We start from the raw sequence: 21,205 nt of genomic DNA, 5'->3' as shown, positions 1-21,205 counted from the left end.
TTAACATAGGTATTCGATCAGGAAAGTGTCAAAGGGAAGAGATGTCTATACATTTTCTATGAGCACAAGTGAGAAGACTTTCAAGAAGCCAAACTGAAACTTTTCACCAACTGTTTAGGCTAAACATCAATATTCATCCTGCTCATACTGACATGAGGAAAAGTAAGCATTCAGTTGGATATTAAACCCATTCATTCCTGGATCTTTATGATGTTGATGTCTGCTGAACCCCCCCTTGCTGTAGCATCTTTGTTATACCTTATCAGCCCTGCATGTATCCCCCTTACTGGGATGGCTGGTATCGTTCCAACACTGTGATTTTCTCTCCCAGATCTCATCAGTGGTTCCTGGTTCCCCAACATTTGACACTCAGTGGGTTTATATGATGAGATTAACTGGATTACAGCTACAGTTGGGTTCTGCTCCTTATCTGAGGGTAATTATCCTTGGATATATGGCGGTGAATGAATGGAATCACTGGCACAAAGCATGTCATACCCCGGTACGATAGGTGGCGCTGTCCCCATTTCAGCTATCGCTAATAGAGCCACTTCCTGTTGACGTCTTCACCGCCAACAGCAACAAACTCAGGCATTCAGAAAGATGGCGAACGCAGAGTGAGATGAAGCTCTCCCTCTCCATCTGTGATGAGCTGGTTATGGAACAGAGATGCACAACGGCGCATTCTCCATCGCTTTGTTTCTTTCTTTCTGACAACAACAGTAATATCGTGTCCTTCCACTTCCGGGTGACGATCGCGGGAAAAAATCTCGAGCATGCGCAGAACGCTCGATCCGATCAACTGTCGTCTCCAGGCACGTTCAGGGGACGTTTGGATTCGATCGCGAATAACCCGATCCGATTTGATTTCTTGTCAGATTAAGGTGTCTACATGAGCTGAATAACTCAGTTTTATTGTAATTTAGCAATTAATCCGATTAGATGGCACTTATGTTACTGCACTGACAGAATAAAGTGACTGATGTGTTAAAATACATTCCACTTCCTGTGAAAGTAAGAGTAAGAGAGGCCTAAAAAAGATCCTGCAAGCAGAGTTGATTATTGTTGACAGTTTCTGCAGAGGGGGCAAAAAAAGATGGGGAACAACTTTGAAAATGTGCTGCTCTTCACATACCACTGGAACTGAACACTGAGATCAGAGACCTCATCGTACAACAGTTGTCAGCCCGGCTCGCTCACCGTTCAATCTGAATGCTAATCCAAAACAAGGAGTGGCAATTAGCGTCATTAGCATGCTGCTCACAGTGAAGATGCAGAAACAGTGAAGAGAAAGCCGAGGTGTCCTGACCTTATCAAAGTCTGAGTGGCAGTGAGCATGCTCGGAATATATAGACAGAGGATATTTATTTATTTCGGCTCAGAAATGCAACTTTCTTTCTCTCTCTCTCTTGTTTTTTCTGTGTGAAGTCGAGGGATCATCCAAGTTAAAAAGGATTCATCCTCTGGGAACCATGACTGCAGCTGAAGAAGTAGACACACATCAGACAGAACTATTTATGATATGTGGAAGGCAGTGAGTGATGATGCTGGGAGGTCAAATGAGGGAAAGACGACTGAGAGGGGCCATATCTCACAGGGAGATATGCCCCCCCAGCTGTGCCCTCACTAGATTTGGGATCAATCCCTGCCTGCCCGCCTTCACTTCCATACTCCGGCCTCTTCATTAGGTCCAGCCTGTGAGAGTGGAGCCTCTAATTGACGAGGGCCACTGAGAGCCAGCATCCTCGTCTGCCACTCTCTCAGAGAAGGGGTCGCCAGGCATCAGCCGCTCACACTAATCTTCCCCATTATCGTCCGCTCTACTGTGGGAGCAGGAAAAACAGCCTGCCTGTGGTTGAAACCTTAGATACATTTAAGCATGTCTCTGTTTGTGACTGTTTATGAGCTTTGCTTAATGGAAGCACAGGTCTGGTCAAATTGTGTGAAAAACAGAACGCCATTAAGGCTATTTATGACACTTTCACACATCTTTGAGGACAATGTGGGGAAATCTGTGCCCTTTTTTTTGTCAGTTTTCTTCCTGAGGGATGTTTTTCATGTGAATCAGCTTTCTAGCATTTCCTGTTTTGTGACACAATAATTAAGAGCTTCCGTAGCCGAGCGGCAGCGAAATTTGCTGCATCCATTTCACGACTGAACTCGTTCTCATTCGCGGCCCCATGTGGGGATTCATGCCACTCATATCTCCAATTTCAATCTTTAATTGTACTGATTGAACATTTAATTTAGAGGGTAAAGTAATCTGCAGCGTGGCAATGAATATTTTCAGGGTCAGAGACAATCTTTGATGGTCTGTATGAGAAATCCCTGCCTGCAGCTGCGGTGTGTCGGCTCTTTGGGAGCAAAAGGGCGAAGAAGAAGAGGGGCAGAGGAGTAGGTCTCAGAGGAGGGCTGGAGAAGAAGTGGCGGACAGGTACAAACAATGTGGAGCTATCTCAAGTGTTTTCTGTGGTCATCCAAGGCTAATTATTTGTTTTACAATAAATTGTAATGTTGTCAAGTTCATTGGATTAAAGTTTTAAGCTTCAAACACACCTGATTATCTCTACTTCAAAACCACTTGATTTCCAAGTATGTCTCAGTTTCTTATCCTGCTATGTGCACATATACATAAATGGGATGCTGCAGCAAGCAGATCCAGCCCTGCTGGGCTGTAAAGTTGTGCTTTGAGCTGCAGCAGTACTCACAGGAGAATTATCTCTCGTACAACAGCAGTTTAAGCTGACAGGAATGTCATGGCACTGCAATTATAAATGCCTTCTTACACACCTTACACATCCTCTCAGGAGAAAAAAAAAAACGTTTTTGTGCTATATTATACACAAAAAGTAACTCAAGCAGTGACTGATGTCTAATAACTACATGTTAACATACTAGAGAAGGTGCAAGTGTCACATGGTCATCAAATAAATCAGGATTAATGAACTAGTGAGAATAAGATTCAGTTTAAAGTGTTAACTGAAGCAAATGGGCTGTAGTCTTTAAAGCTGTAATGCTGCTGTGGCTTAAATGGGATTGTACTGACAGATGATCCTGAATATAGAGGCAGCATGTTCTGATTTAAAAGGTGTCTTTGCAGTCAGGATAATGATTAAACTGCGTCTGGATATCAGTGCTGTTGCTGAACGACAGATGGGATGTTTTCACTATAATGTCGGCATATTGCTGTTGTTTTGAACAGAGTAAATCAATCTTTGGTTGTCAGCATGGTGGTGTTATTCAGTATTATTCATTATTTTTGTCCTACAGCAACCTGCAGAAGAGCCTCGCGGATCCTGTGAAACACAAATAATGGATTTTTGTGTTTGAGTGAATGAAACGTGGTCCGTAGCTGAGTGAAATATAAAAAGAATTAGGTTTGGCTCATTGATACTGATGGTTTGGAATGCATTAACTACACTGAAGACCTACAGAGGCTTTTATAAATTGGATTTAAATCAAGAAATTGCACGTTTTATACTTTGTTTTGCTCATTTGTTTCGCTGCGTCAGGACTTTAGATTTGTCTTTTGTTATCTTTTTATTTCATGTACGTATAATTGCAATTATATGCACAATAATTTGAGTTTGTCCTCCTCCAAACACACCCGGCCTGCCTTGGTTTGGTTCAATTATCCGTGTTTTTGCTCCCCATTTCAGGTTTATTTGTTGCCTTCTTTAAATAGAAAAAAAGAATAGTTATCTATAGACAATCACATATATATATAAATATAGTCCGTGTTAAAGGTATTTAGAGGACTCTGGTAAGTGTTCTTAGAATAAATGACTGAAATTAGAAAAAAGTTACTCATTTAAATACATTTGGCACTGAAATCTTCTCCTGCGCAGGAAGTTTGAATATATATATATATATATATATATATATAAAACAATTCAAAGTACACAATCCACGCTAACCTGATTAAGTCATGGCTCTGTGATACAAATGACTCCATTCCGACCTGAAACTTTGAATAAAAAAGGCTTATAATATCCAGCAGAATTACTGACTTTGCTCTGACAGCTGAGACAAGTGTAGATGTCATCGAAAAAGCGCTCAACAGCAAAGAATCCCAGCTCACTGCTTATTTATCTGTTTATCTGACACCTCAACAGCTCCCCTCTGCTGGTTGTCTGTGTCAGTGTTGCCATCTACTGGAGGAAAGTTAGAATGCAGGTACAAAAGCTGATCCCATTATGCTATGAAATGTATTCAATGACCAGAAGTGGTCATTCAGAAATGAATGGATGGCCTGATGACCGCCATACATTGGTCTAAGAAACAAAAGGGAAGACAAAGACTGCAAGAAAGGAAAAAACGGAGGTGCAAAGCCAAAAAAGAGCTGGAAGTTGGCCTAAGAGACAAATGGGAAGGATTTCTCTACCAATATATACACATATCTTTAGATTATAATCATTTATATTGTCATGATGACTAAACTCCAAACTGCATTTTGTGTTTGAAATTCCTACTGAGGCACAACCTGAAATAGCAAATCTCAGCAACGTGATGAGTTCCCATAGCTACCAAGGCTCTGAAACGGAGAGACTTCACACTTATTATCCAAAGTTGCTCTGCCTCCCATAACGCTATCCCTCATCAGGTGAGAAGAGGGAAGGAAACGGTACAGAAATATGTCTTCTTCTCCTCTGGTGGAAGTCGGGAGGACATTTTCAGGGTTTACAGCATAAATACAGTAAATGAGACTCCCCATACAAAGAATATCTGTGGTGACTGAGCAGCAGTCGAGCTGAGATGTGACATTTGTTGGAGTTTAACTGCTAATAGTCCCATGAAAACATCATAACAATGTATTTTTCCAGAGATCCATCACTTAGCACTGCACTAACCACCACTAAATCACTGAGGAGTGAAGAGAAAACTGTAGTCTTCATCGCTGACATCTTGGTCAAAGTTGCTGGTAGAAAGAACAGTTTCAATCTATTTAAATAATTCCCGTTTTCCTCACCAAAGACATAGCCTGTTTGTCTCAATCATCCGACTGTAAATACTATTTTGAATGTAATATTTACCATTGTTTGATATAAAAAGGCCCAGATGTGTGAAACCCACTGAACTGGAACAACAGTAATTGTTATTTGAGTAAAATGCTTAGCAGTGCGATGGATATGGGATCCTGGCCTCGTTCAGTGGTGTGAGACGATCCTTCTGTAGTCCATGGACTTAGCCCCAAATGAGCCAACCCTCAAAAACTTTACCATTTGTGTGACTAACACTATGTCGTCCATCTTTGAAAGGAATCAGGGATTCCACTGATGATTGAGGATCTTCCCCAGAGAGACAGACTGTTAGTGGATTGTGAGCAGCTGATCTCCAGGTCTGATGCTTCACTTTAAGTATCAATGAGTCACCATAGATCAGCTCATACAGCTCAAGTTGAGACCTTATATGAACCGGACTGGTACAAACTGTGGGAAGTTGTTTCTTTTGTTAAAGTTTTGTTGAATTAGTTCTTTTATCAGTTAAAGGCGACGTGATTCACTGTGTTTGGGGGGAGCAAGATGTCTCTGCAAATAAAAAGGAACTAAAACTGGAAATATTTATATATATTTTAAGAGTTTAAATCCCTAACCTTAACCCTTTTTGAAAGAATCTCTTCTTGTGGGGCTGCAGGAGGTGCAGGTGTCGGTTTTTCATGGTACAAATATCTGGGGCTGCAGCTGGATGACGGGTTGGACTGGACAGCAAACATAGGCTCTGTTCACAGGAAAGGACAGAGAAGGACAGTACTTCCTGAGAAGACTGGGGTCCTTCAACATCTGCTGCAGATGTTTTACCAGTCGGTGGTGGCCAGCGTCCTCTTCTACGCTGTGGTTTGCTGGGGAGGTAGCAGCAAGAAGAGGGACTCTGCCCGACTGGACAGACTGGAGAGGAGAGCTGGACTCTCTGGGGACAGTGGCAGAGAGAAGGACTCTGGACAAACTGCTGTCCATACTGGACAACGCCCACCACCCTCTGCACAACACCTTCATCAGGAAGAGGAGTGTGTTCATTGGCAGGCTGCTGTCTCAATGCTGCTCCACCAACAGACTCAAGAAGTCTTTTGTCCTTCTGGCCATCAGGCTGTACAACAGCTGTCAGGGACTTCTCCTAGTTCTACGGTCACTTTATATTTGTGAATAATTTATAGTTGTACAAAACATTTATAGTTGTACAAAACATTTTATTTCTACAGTTATTTCTTAGTTTTTTAATAGTTTCTGTATAGATCCTAATGTATGTTATGTTACTTTTTTTTGCTACTGGATGCTTGAATTTCCTTCGGGATCAATAAAGTATCTATCTATCTATCTATCTATCTATCTATCTATCTATCTATCTATCTATCTATCTATCTATCTATCTATCTATCTATCTATCTATCTATCTATCTATCTATCTATCTATCTATCTAAATGGCAACGTGAGCCATCTTGTCGCAACACAATCTTTGAATTGCTTCCGGATAGGTTACGCTTTACGCGATGACGTCAGACCGGGTCGTTGGGAGGTGGGGCGGCCTGTGGCGTGAAGTGCACAGCACTCGGAGGAGGGGTGTAGTTTGCTGAACGCCTGTGTCAGCTTCAACAGTTTGCTGTCACCAATGTAAGTGTGAAATATGTTTCCAGTTTAATGTTTTTGGGGTGGTTTTTACCGTCGGTTTGCGCGCGTGGGATGCGCGGATGTAGACTGTGGATAGATCGATATTTCACCGAAGTAGCTGCTCTGCAGAATATGACACTAACGGGACTGTCAACCGAGTCCGTTCACACATTGCTGCGGCTGACTGAAAACACTTGCGCTGAACTAATATTTCAGCGGTCTCTGCTCAGCTCAGTGTTTCTGCACCGCACGCGGGAAGGTTATTTAGTTTTAAGCACTTTCTGTGTTGCTCAACACTTTTGGGACTCATCTTTCGTAACGCTCGCTAAATGTCAGGTCCTGCAGTGTCATCACAGTGTTTACAGCGGGCACACTTCTCTGTTAGCTGAATGTAGGACTCAGTTTAATCTCTTGCAGAAAGCATCCGTGGCCGCTTTGTGATTATTTGAATAATTATCTTTTTAATTGTTGTCTCCAGCAGGTTTTTCCACTGGATGCGCGTCCGAGGCTCTCCATCATAGCCAGGGACCTGTCAATTTCACAAGTTTGACCAAATCCTCTCCTAAATTAAACGAAGACAGTTTCATGGTCTGATAAGATTGGATATTTGAAGCCTCGCTAAGTCTTGTGTTCTTGTGTCAGGGAGGCTCCAATCAGTCAGATGCAGACGCACAGATGAGCCAAGGAAGCTTTGAAAGTTGTGTGGGCTTCATGTGGCGGGTTGTTATCGTCTCTGCAGTGAGAGAAACTCACTTCTGCGTCGTTATCATGGACTGAAGGTTTGTTTTCACCCACTTCCTCCACTCACACAGTCTGATAAGCATTTCCATCTGTGCAGCGAGGCTTGGGGGGGTCTGGGTGGCACGATGCGTCCCACTATCTGCTCAGCTCGCGCTGTTAAGTGGCTGCGAGCTTGGCTGCCCCTCCAGGGCACTGCTGCTACCACAGCCATTCACGTCTCAGTCGGATGGTCAGACCACCGTGATGACGCCACCCTCCTCCTCCTCCTCCTTCTGTTTCTTGCTGCATTCACGTTGTTCTCCTTCTGGAGCTGAGCCTTTGTATGAGTTTAATGTGTCTGATTTATGTATTCGTGGTTGTGCGCTCCGGCTTTTAAAGATGGAGTGGCGCTCTCTGACGCGTACTTCTTGTAACTCTTCTGTGCTGGATGTGGTGAGGATGCGCATACATGAGATTTTAAGATTAACACAGTCGGAAGCAGTGATTAATGCACCTTGTGTACAGGCAGCTTCTGACTCTGGATCAGAACGATAACATGAAATGAACTGGAGTATATTTCTGAATGTGATGCTTTTATTCAGACCGACGTTACATAAACTGGTAGAAAAAGACAGAAGGCTGTTTTTCTGAGGATCTTGGACAGTGTTGGCTTACTGATGTATGACATCATCGCTCCTGCAGCCTGGCTGCAATCTTTTGATTGTTTACTTTGAATAAAACGAGGGACAATATGTGAAACATGAATAAAAACAGAAGGAAATGACGTGCAAATCGTTGCATTAACTGGAAAGTGTAGAAAAACTGCATCTATGCTTTTTAACACCCTCCGCCTGTGTAGGTAAATTGGATATCGTCGGTGTGAAGTTTTGGCTGCCACCCAGAGGAGCTCGGTTTCACGGAAGCCTTTGCTTTATTCAGCATAACTCGTCTCTGCTTTGATTGCATCGCTCTGGCGTACAAAGGTCCTGAGGCCAGAGGCTGATCTTTTTAAAGGAAGACGTATTCTTCATGTTTCAGTTTCACCAGGACAGCATGCAGCTGTGACGTTATTTCTCTTATTCAGCTATAAAGCTGCTATAAAACGCTGCGCCTGTGAGCCACAGTCATGCATAGAGGGGTATGGAAGAGAGTAATAAGGGTTTATTAGGTTTTCTCTGGTGTGAGGGTGGCAAATACGCTGTTTCAGGCTCAAGTTGTACGTCTTTGTCTCTCCTGATCATCTGTTCTTTACCGGCTTCTTACAGATAAAGCAGTAGTTGCTGGTCCTCCTCCCACAGCTCTGATTCTGATGCACTTTTTTCATTTTAAGGCGTTTATCGCCTCCGTCTGTCCGTGCACTTCGTCTTTACTGCTGCCTTCATGGTCTTCTTATGGCGCTAACAATGTTTAGATGTGCCACAGACTAATTAGGGGACTGTTAGCTCCCCTTCATGGGTAATAACTCAGATTTTTCTATGAATGAAAACCTTGAAGCTGATGAAAATCATGTCTACTTGGGCTGTAGCGATATTATAGCTAATCTCACGATACGATACACGACGATTTTATACGATTCGATACGATTTACTACACATAATTTTCTGAAAGATTTTAAAGGGACTGATTTTTGACCTTTGAACCGGAAGGACAACAAACAAACATGTCACAAACGTGTCTTCAGACTCATGTTTATGTTAATATTACATCATCAACCTGCTTGTTTTACTTGCTAAATACCATAAACACAAATCCAAATTCTATAATCACAAAACATCTTTTTTAATTATTGAGAAGAAGCTCAAACAATAAATTACAACAATCCTATATTCTATAAACAGAAAAGTCTTAAAAACCACTGAGTTATGCACTTTATTAAACATTTTTATGAACTAATTTATCACCGTTTTGTATAATGTGACCCCCCCCCCGCATTGCTTTGTATTATGTTAATGTTCTGTGTTTTCACTAACTTTTCAATAAAGTTTGCTAAAAAAAAACAAAAAAACAATCGATACTCGTGTCTGAAAAATCGATACTTTATTGGGAAACAAAATATCGATATATATCGCGGTATCGATAAAATCGCTCAGCCCTGGTTCCTTCACACAGTTTTAGTCACGAAGCTCCAGAGTTTTCCAGCCTTTGGCCTACGGCAGGCGCCTGTGGTCCAAACCTATAACCAGCTGATGGTTTGTCAATAACATTTTGTCAATAATATGACGATGCGTAACATTTTTAATTTCTTATATTGTCTTTAGAAATAGGATTTTACACGCTGCTGCACTCTTAATCAACTAACAGTTTCAGTTTATGGATCATCACCCTCATATCAATCTGCAGAGTGCTAATACTGAGTCATTTTTAACTCAGAAAGTAAACCTGACCATTAACACAAAGCACCGGGATCTAATGTTGCAGCATTATGGATATTTTTGGCCGTTTTCCTAAACCTTTTTTTGTTTCCGCCCTGTGAAGTCAGTCAGCTGTTTGGCTCAGTTCTCTCAGCCACATCTCCAGTTACTTTTTGCTTCCTCTCCCTCCCTTTCACTCTCTTCCTCTGTCACCTCCGTCCTCCACCAGCAGAGATTTGGTGTGGAAAGCACAGAAAGTAAGAAAGTAAGCTGTGTGTTGCTACCAGAAGTCAGATGCCTAGAAAACGTTTGTGTGCATCATCTTTGCAGCTTGTTCTCTAACCGTCGGCCGAGCAGCTTTATTTTCTCCCACACTTCAAGAGAAGGTGAAATTCCTCTGTAAAGGCTGTGGTTTCCAGTGGCAACGGGATGCATGCCTCCCTCCGTCTGAGTCCCTCTTACAGAGAGGAGGCACCGCGTTTAAACGGGTTTGTTGTAGCGCTAAGTTAGCAGAAAGGTCTCAAAACAGTGGTCAGGTGCCTGAAGACTTCCTGCTCTGCAGAATCCAAGGTCCCAACGTGTCCCAAAAATCCATTTTAAAGTGCAGAAACAGCTTGTATGATGCTACAGCAGCCAGAGGTAAACGCATGGGGAGTTCTGCAGCTGCTGGAGCTTTTGCATTAACATTAGATGAATGGATTTTATGGTTTTGAGATGAAAAGAAACATAAAATTGCATCTAAAGTCTTGATTTTGTTGACCAGCCCGGTATGGTGCTTGGAGCTGTGTTTGGTTCTGCTGCTCCCCACTAATCCCTCGAGTGGACTCTGGTTACCTGAGCCCAGAGGTTTGACCGAGGAGTCATTTGAGATGGGGAAGCTGCAGATGTTTTATATCTAGCTGCATAAAGCTGTTCTCCCACCTGGCGGCACAGATTCAAACGGTAGCCTGATAACGGGCCTCTGTAACGGGCAGCTTTCTCTCCTCTGCTGTGCAGTTTGCATTAACCCTTGCATGCGTTGCCAGTTCTTCCTGGATGTGTGAATCACTGCTGGCATGAGAATTCAGCTGGTGTGTGGGTGGTTTCCATCCTGTTGACAGTTGATGATGCCCTACTCCAACCTGCTGAAATATGAACTACGTGACAACTGTGAAACACTCATCTGGTGACGTATAGAACCTGCTCATATGAAATATTTTACATTCTGGGCTCAATCCTTCTGCTGTGCACTGGTCAGAGAATGATCTCCACTGGTTGGACACATTCAGCCAGTGCTGTGTTTGCTGTAAATCACTCATTCCTGCACTTTCTGGGATGATGAGCACAGCCCCCCCCTCCCAAAACAGCAGGATAATGTTCAACATGCACCATGGTGATGACTAATTATCGGTCCTCGGTTCTGTCCAACATCACTGCCGGGCTTTCCCTGCTGTCCCCCACCATTGTTCACCTGTGCTTCAGACCTGCTGTTTGCAGCCACTCAGCCACAGTGGATCAACTTAACAGAAGTCCAACGTAAAGATAAGGAGAGCCGCTGCTGAGACGGCGGCGCGCCCGTTACGTTCCCATGGTAACACACGGAAATAAACTGAAAATAAATAAGACTTAACAAGAGACCGATCCCTTGACAGGGTTCATAAAAGGAGAACATGCATTTTACATATTTTCTGCTGTATATTGGGGGGGACAGGTTGGTATTTTCTCAATATTGGGGGGGGGGACACGACCCCCCCAAAGAATGCGTGGTTACGCCATAGTGCTGATGTAACATTCCCTGTTGTGGCTGAATTTATTTGACTATTTCACAGGAAAACTTGTTCCTTTATTGCCAAAACAGCATTAAGCTAAGCTCAGGTGTCCAGATGCACACAGAATATGTTTATATTTCTGTATTTATCAGACGCTTTTATCCAAAGTGACTTACAGATGAAGATATAACAGCTTTTGGTTTGGACATTTAAATAAAATGAAGCTTTCAGCTGGAATATCTGCGTCCGGGCTCTGCTTCACCATCACCGTTCTGACACAACTACAATGAGCTGAACTCCACTTGGCTTGAATTGAACTGTTTTATTCACGTGCTTTGAGAGTTTGGAGCTATATAAATAAAACTGAATTGGATATATTTTGTTGACAGCGCTTCCAAAGCATGATACATGTGTTTGTGGGATTCTAATGGGCTGAATATGATCGTAATTTACCAGCATAGATGTCACAAAAAGCTTTATTCATTCATAAAGGAGTCAAAATAACACCAGGAGGGCCTGTGCTGAATGCTAAATGCAGATATGCTGCAAAGAATGTAGAACATCAGGCTTTCCCTGCTGTCCCCCAGCATTGTTCACCTGTGCTTCAGACCTGCTGTTTGCAGCCACTCAGCCACAGTAGATCAACATAACAGTTCTCCTGCTCTTGCTTTGCACCCGGTTTCGTATTCTGAGATGACTCAGATTTGCTTCACCCCCAATATTGCGCCATTTGAGTCAGTTTGTGTTCTGAAATGTTCTGTGTGCTCGTCTTCCGTTGCCCAGGATGTCGCATCTCGAGAAATCTCCTGAAAACCTTCTTTTTATTAAGAAAGTGAGAGAAATCCACTGATAACCCTGCTGTATTAGCAACTTTAGCCTGTGATGTCATGATGTTATGCAGGCGCACGTTGGTATGAATCGTCGTATCATCTGGTCGGTCCTGTTCCTGGAAAGCTGAGCCTAACTTTGGCATCGGGGCCTCCCTGCGGGTTTCATCTTGCACAACAGGGCACTGTGCCCTCCGTTTACAGCGAGCTACCTGCTGCACGCCTCCTCATTCAGAGACCCGCTGTGCCTTGCTCTCCGGTTGAACCCGACACGACGAGGCGAAACACGCCACGGAGCGATGGATCCAGTCTTTGATCCAGTGTGTCCCTCTTCTTTCACTCAGTCACGATCACCATCTGATACAAAGAGTCGTGTCTCTTATCACACTTTGTGCAGTGTGCTGAAGTCATCTCCTTTACTGTCACAGTTGACACAACTGTGCTATTATCTGCCTCCCCCCCCCCCCCCCCCCCCCACACACACATAAATACAATAACGATTGTTCCTGTTTCCTGGCCATGCTGTCATTCTGCAGCTGCTGAATGAGATACGGTCCAGTTTCCACTGCATCGGTCCATGCATTCGTGTGATTTCTGCTTTTTGTGTGCGTCCCTGAAGCAAACGCACACTTTTGCACGTGTGCACTCCAGCACAGGCGTAACTGACAGAACTCTCTGGCCTAATTCCACTCTTATTGATGTGCGTCTGTCAGTGAAAGAGGCGCCGCACAAAGAGCAGCGATGGCCCAGTGTGTGGCTCGGAGGAAACAAAGAGCGCTCTATTCCACGCCAGCTCAGACTCTTCTGGAAACACTGCACTGGCTTGTTTAAGCTGTATCCATATTTTGAGTTACCCGACTTTATGTTTGGCTACTTCAGGGTCAGAGGGGACGGGCCAGATTAACCTCCATTTTGAGCTGGTCCTGACAGTCGGCTTCCTTCCTTTTTTCCACTCCACAAGCGTAGAATTAAGTAGAACTGACATCTAAAGAGTGCAATTGTGCAAATAACCTCCTTTTGATCTCTGAACTTAACTGAACTTTACTTTGTTCCACATCGTAATCGATGTGTCACGTCAGCAGAGCTTCTTTGTTGCATATTTTCTGTCCTGGGAGCTCCAGAGAATGTGTTGGAATTTACTCTCAGATGATTAATTTTGAACGTTGATTAAAACCTAATTTGCTTGTTTTCTCATCGAGGAAAAGGAAGGTTTGTTTTTTTGCATATTTCCTGCTTATTTGAATGAGACAGAGGCTTGTGTGTGTGTTTGTAGCAGGGATTAACCGAGGGTGACAGCCGGAGAGGCTGTTGTCCGTTCAGTCATGTGTCACTTACCTCTGACAGCATTGTGAAATTTCTGAGAAACATGCTGACTCGCAGAGGCTGTCAACCCGGCTTTCTGTGACACCGAGGCCCACTGAGCTGTCTGTGGTCAAACCAGACCATAATATGTTGTTTCCTGCTGCTCTACTTAGAAAAACTGCCAGTTATTACACTTTCTTCATGCATTGTTTCTGCAGGGCATCCCAAGAAAACGTTTTTGATAAACACAATCGGTGATATTATTTTCTGAGCTTTTCAACAGTAACGACAGAATAATAGAAGCTGCAGCTGTGCCAGATGTGCAGTCTTTTGCATTCGTCGTTTCTAATGCCGTGAAATGAAGTGGTCTTAGTCAGAATGGGACATTTTTAGGGTGCCGTCGCTCCATCAAGGTGGATCATCAAGCCGAAGTCTGACAGAGTCTGACAACGAAGCACAAAGGCTGCTGAAAGAGGATTTGGACTGAATATAAAACCGCAGGCAATCAAGAAAACACTGTTGGGATCAGCCTCGGGATAAGAGGGAGGATTTACTGAAACAGAGGGAGGGTTGGGAACAGGGGTGGCCAAAGGTTTAGCTGCAGCTCCAGCTTCAGGACAGGATTAACTGATGCACCTCTCCGTTTAATCATGGATCACACTTCATGCTCAGCTACCCGAGTCAGTCCTTTCACACACATCTGCCGGGAACATGCTGCAGGATGTTGGATGAATTGTTCTTATTCCTCGAGGTGAAGGACTCTGGTGCTCTGGTGAAGCTGTGCTGCTGGTGTCAGAAGCTCAGCAGCCAGCAGATGGTTGGTGGGACCTGTGTATCACCTGCTTTCTCTCTGACAGGCAGCGGTCACTTTAACCGGCAGCTACCACTTTTAACTGTTAATTAAGAAGACTGTCTGTGGACTTTTAGTTGCCAGGTTAGCAGAAAAGATGCAGAAAGTAGAAGCTGCTGTGCTGCTGTGCCGTTTTCTTCTTGTGTTGCTATTAATAAAGGAGGTAGCAGCACTTGGAGCAGGAAATAGCTTCACCCTCATTCTCCCTCAGTCTGTCTGTCTGTGTGCAGTTCAAAGAATATAGTTTGAGTGTCACTATCCCCCCCCAAGGCTCTGGATGTTCCTGCCTCGCTCCTCAACAGGAGCTGCTGATGCTGCAGGGAGGCTTGGGCTGAGTGTGTCCGAGTCCCTCTTTGAGCAGATCACTGACACCAGTAAGGTGGCTTCTGTTTTCTCAGGTGTCTGCTGGCTTTTGCCACTTCAGGCAGGAGGTGATGATGTACTTTCATGTGCTTTGTGCTCGTGGCACGACTGTTTCGGCTGTTTCCAGTGCGGAAACCCCCGTCTCCTGGCGATGCCACAGCTTGAGGAAGCACTGCCTTTGGGGACAGTAAATGAGCTCCTGAGGGAACACGCTCAGATGCAAACACACACTGATCAGCCATAATATAACAACCAGCTTCATAATGTGTCACCAGAGCAGGACACTGGACCTTGACCAGGTGTTTGGCAGCTGGTTCAATGTTCAGGTGAATTCCTCCGAAGCTCTCATCAGTTTTGGGTCTTGTGGAGTTTCAAAGCTGTGGTTACCCCTTTGGGCTTTCTGTCAAGTTGCTCAAGCTGTTCCTGAGGAGTTCATGGAAGGACTCGCCGTCCGACTGGGGAGGTGGTTTGCCTTCAGGTGCTGTTGCCATGGTGACGCATTGATGCCAGGTCTTTTTAGATCGTTTAGGTCGTTTTTGACACGCTCCATTTGATACGCTAACTTTGGCCAGTGGCCACAGTGATGATATGAGCTTCAACAACTTCAACATGTTCTGTTTCTCATCCTTTCTCCCGCCAGGTCCTCCCCCAGAGTGAGTCACACGATGATGACACCTGAGCTGATGGTAGGTGGATTTTTGTAGAATCTTTGCTCCTTATTCATCCCTCTTCTGCACTTCACCTTTCCAGGCTTATTTTGTGTTTAATTCACGCCTCTTTCTGTGATATTTGTGTCATTTTACCTTATTTGGACCCAGCTTGTCTGCCTTTATTTGAAAGTGAAACAGTAGTATATTTGAATGCTGAGGGATTTGGATTATTTCCATTAAACTTGAGGTGAAACTTTGATATTCCAGCCTCTCATAATCCATCTCCTCTCTCTTTGTGTCAGACCAGCAAGGCTACTTGTTCCTGAATCAAAGATGCATGCTCCCAATTTGGATTCATCCCTCTGACCGCGAATGAGCTCATCCAAACCTCCATCAGACAGTCCCATCTTCACCTCCACTGTTCTCTACTGCACTTTCATATTCTCTATTCTTCTGTCCCTCAGTCATTGCTCTAGACTGACCCTCTGCATGCTTGACAGATGGAGAGGGAGGCGTAAGGGACTATTTGATTGGACGATTCAGCCGTGATATATATATATTTATATATGGTGTCAGCAGGCAACATGCAGCAGGGACACGAGAGTCAAAGGGGGCCAGAGGGGGTGGGGTGCAGTTCAGATCCTGGAGCTTCAGGAGTATCAGGAGGGCTGAGGAGGGCTTCAGCTCAGTCAGAACACCCTTCTTTCAGTAAAATGAGCCAAAACGCCAGGGAGGGCATGGGGGTTCTCGGCCAGGGCTTGAAACAGCTGTTCCAGCAGCAGCGTAAACGCCTCTCCCTCTCTCGCTCCACCTTCCCCTCATCATCTTCCTCCTCGTCTTCCTCTGTGGTGTCAGCAGGTGGCACCCCCCCCTCTGGCCCTGAGGACACCTTGGGGTCCAGCTGTCCTGACTCTGACCGTCTCTCTGCTCCTGTGGTTCCCTCAGCCGCTGCAGGCATGATGCGGCGTGGGACCAGCCTGCAGAGCCGGCGCAGTAAGGGATCCGGGAGCGGAGACCGGGATCCCCTCATAAGAGGTAGCCCCCAGTTCCCGCAGCGCCGCTATACCCATGACCCACAGCGTCACACCAGCCGCCCACGCTCCTCCTCCACCACGGACACCACGCCCAGCAGCCCCATCCCTGGGTACACCGGCACCGATGTGGGCCTGTCGTCGGGGTACCAGTCTACGGAGGAGACGGAGCGGGTGAGTGACAGCAGCCACTGATCAGCATCTCCACACAGGCTGATTAGTGAGTCTCTTTGGCTGTGCGAGACTCTGCTGATGCAAGGGCGTAACCATGGTTTAGACATTGGGGGGGTCCAAGAAAAACAAAATTGTTGAGTGCATTATCTACAATTCTTTATTTCTATATGAAAAATTGGACATTTAGAACATAGTTTAGAGGACTACATTGACCATATAAATTCACATCTAAAGGAATAGTGTAATTTCTCCGAGACAGTGACTGCCCCCCCCACTTTGTTTTGGTTAGTTGCTTACTGTTTACTGACCTTAAACACACCTACCAATTACAGTTATGCTCTTCCAGTAGTTCTGTAGCAAATAGGACAGCTTCCAATGGAAAACGACCAAATACCCAAAGCATGTTTATGGAAATATTTTAATAACTAATGATGTAACAAATTACAGACTTTTCCTTTGACAAAAAATGTGCCGAGGACTTTTAAGTCCAGGTTCATTTCTATTGTGTCAATGTCTCAAAATGTGCTTTAACAATGAAAAGTCTAATAGTCTAATGTTATTTTTGTTTTAAGTTGTTTTATTTTGAAAGGGGGCGGAAGTTTATTTTGTTGATTCTGTGTTGGATTTCCTGTTCTGGTACAATCTGCTCTGTTGAGCAGCGGCTCCGTCAAAAGTAGAAGTCCAACGTAAAGATAAGGAGAGCCGCTGCTGAGACGGCGGTGGGTCACTCTCATTGGCTGTTAGCATCAACAACGGCGACCGCGGCGCAGCCGTTACGTTCCCATGGTAACACACGGAAATAAACTGAAAATAAATAAGACATAACAAGAGACCGATCCCTTGACAGGGTTCATAAAAGGAGAACATGCATTTTACATATTTTCTTCTGTATATTGGGGGGGACAGGTTGGTATTTTCCCAATATTGGGGGGGACACGACCCCCCCAAAGAATGCGTGGTTACGCCATAGTGCTGATGTAACATTCCCTGTTGTGGCTGAATTAATTTGACTATTTCACAGGAAAACTTGTTCCTTTATTGCCAAAACAGCATTAAGCTAAGCTCAGATGTCCAGATGCACACAGAATATGTTTCTGTTTCTGTATTTATCAGACGCTTTTATCCAAAGCGACTTACAAATGAAGATATAACAGCTCTATAAAGCTAACAATAAGCTACATAGAAGGAACCCAGGAGTCCGACTCTGTCAGAGGGGACAGAGTAGAGATAGGGTGCAGGCATAGAAGGAAGTGCAGAAAGATAAAGTGCAGAGATAGAGGGGGGAGGGAAGTACAAGGTAAGTGCTGGGATAGGAGATGCTCTCTGAAGAGCTGGGTTTTCAGGAGCTTCTTGAAGATAGACAGGGACGCCCCTGTTCTGGTAGCGCTCGGTAGGTCATTCCACCATCGTGGGACGACACATGAACAGAGTTTGGATTGTCTTAGGCGTGGTGTAGGAGCTGCTAGACGACAATCCTGGGACCAACCGAGGGACCCAGTTGGGACAGAAGCCTTTGCAAGAGCATTCAAGTAGATGGAGCCGTTCCATTAAGCTCTTTGTAGCTAACATCAGGGACTTGGATCTGATGGGTAGAGTTCAATAAACAGGGCGCCGTATCTATAAATATAGATATTTGTTTCCAAGTTACTCAGAAAACTGGGTTAACTTCTGGGCATCTTATCATCTGAATCAGTCAACATCCTCAAATGTTAAGCTAAAGATAAATGACCATCAGAGGAGAAAGCGGCTTCCATTGTGACTGCGTCAGGGAGATAAGAGCAGGAGTTCCCACACATTCACCACAGTCACCGGCTTCTTTTATTGCTTTTATTAATTATGTTGTGCTCATGAACTCTATCTGGAAAAAATGTGTTAATCCCAAAGCAATTAAGAGTAGTTAAGTGTAATTTCTGCCATGTCTGTTTTGTTTTTTTACCACCTTTCTGACAGTTTGCTCTGTCTGCCACCAGGGGGCGCTGTCAGATCAGCAACCCTGCGGGGCCTGGTTCACGGGGAGGTGGTGTTTGCATTATGACCTCATGTTGGTTGGAGACCGGACTGATCCCGGGGTTAATTAAATCATCTGTGCCAGCGAGTCAGAGATGGAATGATATCGGGCCATGAGTCCAGCTTTATTTGATACCCACATTAATTAAGAGTCCTCTCCCCTCTTCTTCGTCTGTCAGTCCCGTGTGAATGACCTCACCTGAGATGACGGACGCCGTTCGGCGAGCGTCGGCCTCTCTGAGGTCCGTCTGCGGCCCTCGGCTGAGACGAGAACCTCAAAAACTGACATCGCGGACATGTTTCGGCACAGAAATGGAGAGCTGTCGCTAAGGTTATCCAAGCGGTCGCCGTGGTTACCCTGAACCAAACCGCCTGCATGTATGCCCTGGCGGCGTTGCCATAGTAACAGCGTGGTTGACCTTGTAGGTGTGACATCTTTCTGTGGGGTTGTATGGCAGGTTTGAAGTGTATGTGCATCAGGAATCAGTTCAGTCGATTAATCATCTTTCACTATTGTTCTTGCTTTCTTTCTTTCTTTCTTTCTTCCTTGCTTCCTTTCTTGCTTCCTTGCTATCTTTCTTTCTTTTTCTCTCTTTGTTTTTTCTTCCTTTCTTTCCTTCCTTCCTTGCTTCCTTACTTTCTTTCTTTCTTGCTTGCTTTTTCTGTTTTTGCTTCCTTTTCTTCCTTCCTTGCTTTCTTTCTTTTTCTTTCTTTCTTCCTTTCCTTCCTTTCTTGCTTCCTTGCTTTCTTTCTTTCTTTCTTTTTCTCTTTGCTTTTTCTTTCTTTCTTTCTTTCCTTCCTTGCTTCTTTGCTCCCTTGCTTTCTTTCTTTCTTTTTCTCTCTTTGTTTTTCTCCCCTTTCTTTCTTTGCTTTTCCTTCCTTTCTTGCTTCCTTGCTTTCTTTCTTTCTTGCTTTTTCTCCCTCTGTTTTTTCTTCCTTCCTTCCTTCCTTCCTTCCTTGCTTCCTACACCCCCTTTAGCTCCCTTTATCCTCTCTCGGTTCCTGTGTCCCTCTCCTTTTCCCTGACTGTCCCAACTCCCACTGTCCCTGGAGAGAATTAATAGACTCAGTCAGCTGGTCCCTCCTCCTCTAACCACCCCCCCACCTCCCCTTCTCTTCTCAATCTCTACCAGCACCTCCTCCTCCTCTCCCCACCCTGCGGCTCTCTGGCAGGAAGCAGGAGGCAACCTTGTCTCATCTAGTTTACTGAGAACCGAGCTCTAGCAGTTAGCTCTGAGGATGTGGAGGGGCGTGCACCTCATCTTCATCTGTGCTCCAGATCCTCTCGGGGTGTTTACTGAAAATCATTTGTGATCTGACGGCCATGTGAGTGGGAGGGACTGAGTCCCTGTGAGCATGCGGCAGCTCACTTCCCTGTGAATATGAGAGGAGGGCAACACAGCTGAGTTGCCTTTCGCTCTTCTTGGCTCCCTCCCTTCTTCACCCCCCTCTACTCACTTGTGTTTGCACAGTAGAGGAAAGCGACATGGACTAGAAGCGTGTGCACATGGGTGTTTGGAGAGGAGTGAATGTGTGAGGAGGCACTTTGGAGGGTCTCAGCAGAAAGGAGTAGAACAGGGGATCCAGCTGTGGATGTGTCTGTCAGTCAGGGAGGATGGTGCAGCGCTTCAGTCTCCGTAGACAATACTCCAAGGTAAGCGTTCGACCCTTATCTGTGTCTCCATGTCCATTCATAGCCGTGTTCATCTTTATTTTAGAATGTTTGGGTTTTCCACATCTTTCTGTCTTTCTTTCTCTGGTCTCTGTTTAGTTTTAAGCCAAGTTGTGGGATAAAGTGTCTGTTCACTTAAATGTGACTAATTACAAACAGCCACTGAGTCTTCTCAGTTTATCTCTTGTTAAACAGTAACTAGAGTAACTGGAGCGCTAAGTGCAGCAGTTTATAAGATCGATTCAGGCCCTCACAGAAGGATGTAATGATTGTGGGATTATAACTATATTTATGACTTCCTTTTGTTAACAGGCGGCTTAATTATCCTCTACAGTTGTCCCCTGGTGGTAGTGCGGATAAAGATAATTAATGTGTTGCCTTGAAACTCTGCATTAGTTCTGTTTGGAGCCTGGTGTTCTGCTGCAGGTGTTCGACCTGTGAGATTAATTATGATTAGCGCTGGTTATCAATCAAATTTTTTCGATCCTGGACGATACTTTTTTTTATACCTATTTTATAATATCAATTCTAACAAAAAGGAAATTACATTCGACATAAAAGCACAAATCTTAAGTATTTTTTCCAATCCAAGCAGTTTTCTTACAGAAACAGGTAGCAAACAGGTTGCCAGGTTGGTGTCTAACACTGAGGATACTTTTCACTCAGCGGTTTTCCTTCAGAAACATCAACATCTCTGCTTTCTGCACGTATTAAGCTGCAGTAACATTGAGATTACACTCCTCGGTGCTCTTAGATGAAGCCGAGTCCAGAGGTGGAGGTTTTGAATGATGCCGCTCAGGCTCTGTGGCGTCCACAGACTCGAATGGCTGCGGTCCGACCTTCCTGCAGTCAAACACGGAGCAACTTTCTGCTCTTAAACTGACTTTGTGCAGGTCAAATAATTCAT

General features: G+C 44.6%; 1 protein-coding gene across 9 annotated transcripts in view; it reads left to right on the top strand.

The window, feature by feature from the left end:
• Positions 1-6,538: 6,538 nt before the first annotated feature.
• Positions 6,539-21,205, top strand: part of tmcc1a (transmembrane and coiled-coil domain family 1a) — a 38,977-nt gene continuing 24,310 nt past the window's right edge. The window contains exons 1-5 of one of the 9 annotated variants that reach the window (XM_072366532.1): positions 6,539-6,606; positions 7,082-7,147; positions 7,246-7,382; positions 15,405-15,450; positions 15,717-16,619. In XM_072366532.1, coding sequence (XP_072222633.1) covers positions 15,981-16,619 — 639 coding nt within the window. In that variant the 5' untranslated portion in view covers positions 6,539-6,606; positions 7,082-7,147; positions 7,246-7,382; positions 15,405-15,450; positions 15,717-15,980. Of the gene's footprint in view, positions 6,607-7,081; positions 7,383-15,404; positions 15,451-15,716; positions 16,620-19,926; positions 20,281-21,205 lie in introns of those variants that run through there. The other 8 variants (XM_072366536.1, XM_072366535.1, XM_072366534.1 and 5 more) reach the window with 8 other exon arrangements.

Source organism: Leuresthes tenuis, unplaced genomic scaffold, assembly GCF_036924035.1.
Source record: "Leuresthes tenuis unplaced genomic scaffold, fLeuTen1.0.hap1 SCAF_16, whole genome shotgun sequence".
Taxonomy (NCBI): Eukaryota; Metazoa; Chordata; class Actinopteri; order Atheriniformes; family Atherinopsidae; genus Leuresthes; species Leuresthes tenuis.
The sequence above is the reverse complement of the archived record's forward strand: the minus strand, read 5'-3'. Positions and strand labels throughout refer to the sequence as shown.